This window comes from Pipra filicauda, unplaced genomic scaffold (assembly GCF_003945595.2).
Source record: "Pipra filicauda isolate LSUMZ 115617 unplaced genomic scaffold, ASM394559v2 scaffold141_size4267151_pilon, whole genome shotgun sequence".
NCBI lineage: Eukaryota > Metazoa > Chordata > Aves > Passeriformes > Pipridae > Pipra > Pipra filicauda.
The window spans coordinates 1666032-1672784 of NW_024103896.1; the positions used below are offsets into that span (position 1 = coordinate 1666032).

The 6753-nt window shown below is 48.5% G+C and overlaps 1 protein-coding gene across 1 annotated transcript; it reads left to right on the top strand.

Annotated features, from left to right (window-relative positions):
• Positions 1-1107: 1107 nt before the first annotated feature.
• On the top strand, positions 1108-6238 carry FZD4 (frizzled class receptor 4). Its single transcript, XM_027744617.2, has 2 exons — positions 1108-1355; positions 2502-6238. The coding sequence occupies exons 1-2, from the start codon at positions 1224-1226 to the stop codon at positions 3828-3830; spliced, it is 1461 nt and encodes a 486-aa protein (XP_027600418.2). The 5' UTR covers positions 1108-1223; the 3' UTR covers positions 3831-6238.
• Positions 6239-6753: the final 515 nt, after the last annotated feature.

A 6753-nucleotide genomic window follows, 5' to 3' on the forward strand; every position in this document is an offset into this window, starting at 1 on the left:
CGCTTAACCAGGGCTTTACAAATATTTTCAAAGTGCTTTACAAACAATTCATTAATAGATGACATATTTTTGCTAAAGGCACAACCAGCTCAACCAGATTTTATTACAGGTGTAAATAATAGCAAGAGAATTTAAGTGTGAGTCTCATTTCTTTCCTCTTAATCCCTCCTCCTGCTGACACGTTAAAGGTCTGCTTGATCATCCAGCCCTTTCCTCCAGAATTCATAAATGCTTCGTCCACACTTACTTATTTTACGGGGATTTATACAAATCCAGGAGGTACCTAGCAGTGCTCTATGGGTTTCATGGCCCCAGTGAAAAAACAAACAATGCCAAAGCTCAGATGTGACCCAGCAGTGCAGTTTAAGCCATTAGGAAGACAAAGTGGTAGCTTAGAAAGCCACCTCGTATATTTTTAACCTGAGTGAAGAAGCTGATCACTTTGGGCTGAAGAAAGGGCAGACGTGAAGGGAGGGCTGTGGTACGGTGAGCCTCAACAGATCTGCGAGGGGCTCAGCCCACCCTATTCCCTGGGGAGCCGGACTTCGGGACCCCTGGGACCAGCACCCATGGTGGGGAGGCATGGTGGGAACATGGGGGACAGTGACGACGTCCCCCAGGGGCGGGACGGAAGGAAGGGGGGACCTGTTGTGGGGAGAGAAGGCAAGGCTTCCCGGAGTTTCTGAGGGATGAAGGAATGAAGGATGGCGGGTGCAGGTAGGGGGTTTCCAGGAAGGAAGAGAGGGGGTCCTTGTGAGGAGCGGTGGGATGCAGACGGTGAAAGTCCGCTTTTCTGGGTTGGCGGTGCGGGTCGGCGTTCCCCATGGAGGCGAACGCCTCGGTGCCGGGATGAAGGGCGCAGGTAGGACCCCATTCCCTGCCCTCCCCTGCCGCGCCGTGCCGCGGGGGCGCTGTGGCGGGGCGGGCTCCCCCGGCGGGGGCGGTGGCGCGGGGCGGGCCGGGCCGGGCGGCGCGTCCCTCCCCTGGGCCGTTTCTCGGCGAGGCTGTTTAATAGCGGGGCCGCCCCCGGCCCGCCCCGTTGGAGCCGGCCCGTGCGGCACGGCGCGGCCGGGGCCGGGGCCGCAGCGCGGGCCATGGCGGGGGGCGGCGGGGGGCCGGCCGGCCGCGCCCGGCTGCTGGCCGTGCTGCTGGCAGGGCTGCTCGGCGGGGCGCGGGGCTTCGGCGACGAGGAGGAGCGGCGCTGCGACGCCATCCGCATCGCCATGTGCCAGAACCTGGGATACAATGTCACCAAGATGCCCAACCTGGTGGGGCACGAGCTGCAGGCGGACGCGGAGCTGCAGCTCACCACCTTCACCCCCCTCATCCAGTACGGCTGCTCCAGCCAGCTCCAGGTGGGTCGGGGCTCCGAGGGGACCTGGGTGCGCGGGCGAGGTGGGGACGACGCGCAGCGGGACTATGTGGTCCCCGGGCCGGCTGCTGTCCCCCAGCATCCCCATCCTCATCCCCATCCCCTCGACTCAGTACAAAACCAACCTGAAAGTCCCGCCGGCTCGCAGTGCCGCTCCTGGCTGGCTGGGGAGAGCACGGCTCACGTTGGGTGGAGGGACAGGGAGCCGGCGGCATCCCGGCGTTGTCCCGGCTGCCCGCGGCAAGGAGCGCAGCGCGGTGCCCCCCACCCGCCCTCCCGCGGAGGCTGCAGCGGCTCCCAGAGCTTTCCCAGGCTCTGCCCTCTGTCCCGGCCGTGCCCCAGGTGCCGCGCCCGCTTCCACGCGGAACGAGCGGAGCTGGCTGCAGGAAGCTGTGGCGACTTGGGACCCCCCCCTACCCCCCGGGAACTTCACCGCGGAAATTTCTTTCCCAAGCGAATAGCAAGATCGCTGTCCTCCCCACGGGCATGGATTTCATCAAACAAAACCCAACTTGTTTCATGGGGCAGAGTTCCCGAGTCCGCACGCAATTCCTCTCACGGTGTCGCGTCGCTGAATTGGGATTATTCAAAAGAGGAGAAAACTACAATGTTTTATTGCCGTTGTAAATACATGCGTGAACTGATTGTAAAAGAAATACATTCTTCTAGGAGGATCGCGAATCAAAGTAGTTCAACAAATGCCTTTTTTTTTTTCTATTTGTTTCTTAACTGGAATATCCTGACAATGCCCAGAACAAATATATGTATTTGTTTAAGCCGCTTTAATTTGTTTTTTTCTGCTTTCTTAAATTGCACCCTTGAGCTTCAAGTCTGGCTAAATCCCACTTGCTTCATTGAAACTGATGGGCTAAATTTACAAAGAGCTAATCTAGGGAGTAAAACGTTCAGTCTTTGGCTTCAGACCACATTTGAACTGAAGAAGACAACACTGTTATTTTTTTCTCTTTTGTTTTTATTGTTCTTAGTTTGTTTGTTTTATGCTGCTTCCTGTTTTTTAAGGCAAAAGACCAAGTATTACTGCTAAAAAGTCAAAAAAAGAAAACTTGTTATATATCAACTTGTCTAATTTTCCTTGGACACACTTGTGATTTTTGTTTCTCTCTTCCAGTTCTTCCTGTGTTCAGTCTACGTCCCAATGTGCACAGAGAAGATTAACATCCCCATAGGTCCCTGTGGTGGCATGTGCCTCTCTGTCAAAAGAAGATGTGAACCCGTTTTAAAAGAATTTGGATTTGCCTGGCCAGACAGCCTAAACTGCAGCAAATTCCCACCCCAGAATGATCACAACCACATGTGCATGGAGGGCCCAGGAGATGAAGAGGTTCCCCTTCACAGCAAGACCTCCTTGCAGCCTGGAGAAGAGTGCCACAGCATGGGGTCTAACTCAGATCAGTACATTTGGGTGAAGAGAAGCTTGAACTGCGTCCTGAAATGTGGCTACGATGCTGGTCTCTACAGCAGGTCAGCTAAAGAATTCACAGATATCTGGATGGCTGTGTGGGCCAGTCTTTGCTTCATCTCAACTGCCTTCACGGTCCTGACCTTCCTGATTGATTCATCCAGATTTTCCTACCCGGAGCGCCCAATCATATTTTTGAGCATGTGCTACAATATTTATAGCATTGCTTATATTGTGAGGCTAACTGTGGGCCGGGAAAGGATATCCTGTGATTTTGAAGAGGCAGCAGAACCTGTTCTTATCCAAGAAGGTCTTAAGAACACAGGATGTGCTATAATTTTCTTGCTGATGTACTTTTTCGGGATGGCTAGCTCCATCTGGTGGGTTATTCTGACACTGACGTGGTTTCTGGCTGCAGGACTCAAGTGGGGCCACGAAGCTATTGAAATGCACAGCTCGTATTTCCACATTGCAGCCTGGGCTATCCCGGCGGTGAAGACCATCGTCATTTTAATTATGAGGCTAGTAGATGCAGATGAGCTCACCGGCCTTTGCTATGTTGGGAACCAGAACCTGGATGCGCTGACAGGCTTTGTCGTCGCTCCGCTTTTTACCTACCTGGTCATTGGGACTTTATTCATTGCAGCGGGACTCGTGGCCTTATTTAAAATCAGGTCTAATCTCCAGAAAGATGGAACTAAAACTGACAAACTGGAAAGACTAATGGTCAAAATTGGTGTCTTTTCAGTGCTGTACACCGTCCCAGCAACATGTGTCATCGCCTGTTATTTCTATGAAATCTCCAACTGGGCCATTTTCCGCTATTCAGCAGATGATTCCAATATGGCAGTGGAGATGCTCAAAATTTTCATGTCCCTTCTGGTGGGTATTACATCAGGTATGTGGATCTGGTCAGCCAAAACTCTGCACACGTGGCAGAAGTGCTCGAACAGACTGGTGAACTCAGGGAAAGTGAAACGGGAGAAGAGAGGAGATGGTTGGGTGAAACCCGGAAAAGGGAACGAGACTGTGGTCTGAGAAAAAGACGACACCCCAATGGTCTGACTGCTCTCCTGTGAAGGACTGATGGTGTGTAAGCATTGCCATGTAAATTTTGGGAATAGAATAGGGAGACGGTTACACAACCTTTCTCTGGGGGATAAAAAAAAAAAAAAAAAAGCCTTAAAGAATAAACAGCAAAAAGATCATGCTGCAGATACAATAGCCATAAACCATGCTGCCCAAAATAGGAGAGCCCAGGGAGGCTTTAAAAGCTGTGAAATACACAAACGTGTTATCTTCCTTTTTTTTTTTATTTTTTAAAGCAGGATGCAATTACTGAAGTCTTGAAGTCTTTAGAAGCTGAGGGGCTGTAGCCCACAGCTGTAGGATGATGTTTTTCTTTCATCGTCTTATAGCTGATGGAGGAAAGGCAGTCCAGGGCCAAATTCTGGGCTTATTTAGGGTCCGGTTACCAGAAGGTGGAGTACCCAGGACCGCAGTTAGATGTCTTATTTCCTAGTTCAGCATTGAGAAGGAAGCATTTGATGAGGATTATGTCTTTATGCCCTGGGGAATTCTGTTGTTCCCATACACTGTACAAGTCAGCCAAGGATCAGTCCTCCAACAAATAGCAAGTGGGCTTTCCAGGTCTGAGCTTTACCCATGATGAGTAGGATTTAGTGAGGTATTAGTGAGGATTATTCTTGAAGTCATCTGATGGCCTAATAATAATTTCAACTCATTTTTTTTACCATTTGTAACCTGGTCTGAATTGAGTGTTGATTCTGCCACATGGGAATTTGGACCTCCCTGCATCCCTTCACACTTGATTTATTCTGTGATTCTATGAATATTTCTAATTTTTTAAAAACTTTACTCAAGGCCAATGTCAGATGTAGAGGACTCAGCAGAAAGTGAGAAACTGTGTATGGTCTTCTACATCAATTATTATTATCCATCTGCCTCCATTCCTGTCCCTTCAAGTGCTCCTGCTATTTCCAGAAGACTACTTTATTCTGCTGCATTTAATAACTTTAAATAAAGTCTTACAATATAGTGTTCCTTCCTCAAGGAAAGAGAAAAAAGGAGTTGAGGGTACCTTTAAACAATGCCAGTTTTCTCCAAGTAAACTTACCTGTCTCTCTCTGGAGACCCATTGCATAAAGCAATTAAGTCTTAATATATTTTGTTCAGTGTGATGGTATCTCTGCAGACACCAGTCTGGGGAGAATCAAAATGTTAAATTCCTTGGCAACCTCATGTTCACACAGATCAGTTGTATAATTATGTATGTCAGTTCCAATTAAAAGAACATTCTCAGCCCATGACATTGCAGTACAGCTGACTGCCTCACAATGATGCTTCAGTTGCTCACTGGTGGCTATGGAGAGGGGTTTTTTTTAATGTATATTTACACACAGAACGTGAGCAGGCATTCAGTCCTCAGGAACAACAAAGACCTTTCCAGTTTTTGTAAAGGGATCCAAGTTCTTGGTGAATAATGTTGTTTCAAAGCAACTGTTGAGTTTTCTTATCCTTTTGTTTGAGGAGGCATCAGCTTGTTCTTATTGGGAGATTGAACCTAGTGTCAGGGGCTTGTTTGGCTAATAAGAAAGATGATACAAATAGAAATACCCCAGAAGCACTTAAGAGAACACTGTTCTGATGTTCTATCCCTTTGAAAGACCTTTGGTTTTATGTGTGTGCTCTAAAGTTTTACTTCATTTCTTTGTGTGAACCTGATCTGCTGCAGAGCATTCCCTCTGGTGTCCCAACTCACACGACCTTCAAGGGCAGCTGAGAACAGATGTTGCTTTATTAAAGTACTTGCTTTTCACACAGGTGCCCATGTGCTTCCCAAACCACAGTTCACTCCAGCTCTGGAAGTGAACACTAATATGTCCAAGCATGTCAAAACATGTCAGTGTCAGTGTCAAAACGTGTCAGTGTCAAAACATGTGCTAGAGCACTTCTTTTTTTAAACTAAAAACCAAACCCTAACGGCTGAGCTCCCTCTCCAGCAGAACAAGTGGCAACTTGACACATTCTACTCAAGACTCATAAGCGTTGTCTTGGTCAACACCCCATTCCAGCCAGGCCTTTTCATCCTCTCCATAAAGTCTCTCGCTATTAGTGTTGTGTTTGGATCTGGTTATGCCTTTGTGGACAAGGAGTTCTGCAAGTATGAGCTTCTCCATCATGCAGTCTTTGTGCTGGTGCAGCAAGGAATGTAAAGTCAGCAGCTATATGTTGGCTTTCAAAGAGGGAGGATGCAGTATGAGTCTTTTGGTAAAGTGGTATTGGGCTGTGCCAAGGTGTCATGTTCACTCAAGTGTCCCTCACTCTGAAACACTTTGGATACTTTCCTGGCTGATATGACCCGTGTTTGACCAGACTGATTCAATAAATGAAGTTTTTAACCACGTTATTTATACAGAAGTGAATGTTAAGTAGTACCTTGTTGTCAAATCCTTGCATCTCTGCCTGTGACCCTGTGAACTGTGACAGAGGGATGCCCCTGGTATTGTGAGACGATGTGAGTTGGATGAGGATGGCACTGTGTAGCCCTATGAGGGACTTGGGGGGATATCCCATTTAAAGCACGTGAGCGACTCAAATGCGATGGGAAGGAGGTGGGCTGTGGGGAGACACCAGCTGCTATTCCTGAACATCTTCCCCCAGCAGTCGGGGGCAAGCTGTACTGACCCAAAGTGAAATTAGTTGTTGCAGCAATTAAACCGTTCCATAAATGCATTCATCCATGTGCATTTACCTTGCTCCACTTTATGTCTGTATGAGTGGGAAGTCACAGCAGGTAGCCTAAAAACCGGTGGTTATAGGGTAGGTACCAGCAACTCTTGGGTTCTCTTATCTCAGCATTGTTATGAATTTAAAGCCAAAACCAGTGTGACTAATCCTGTCTTGGAAACGCAGTTGCTGTGGTTATACAACTAGAAAC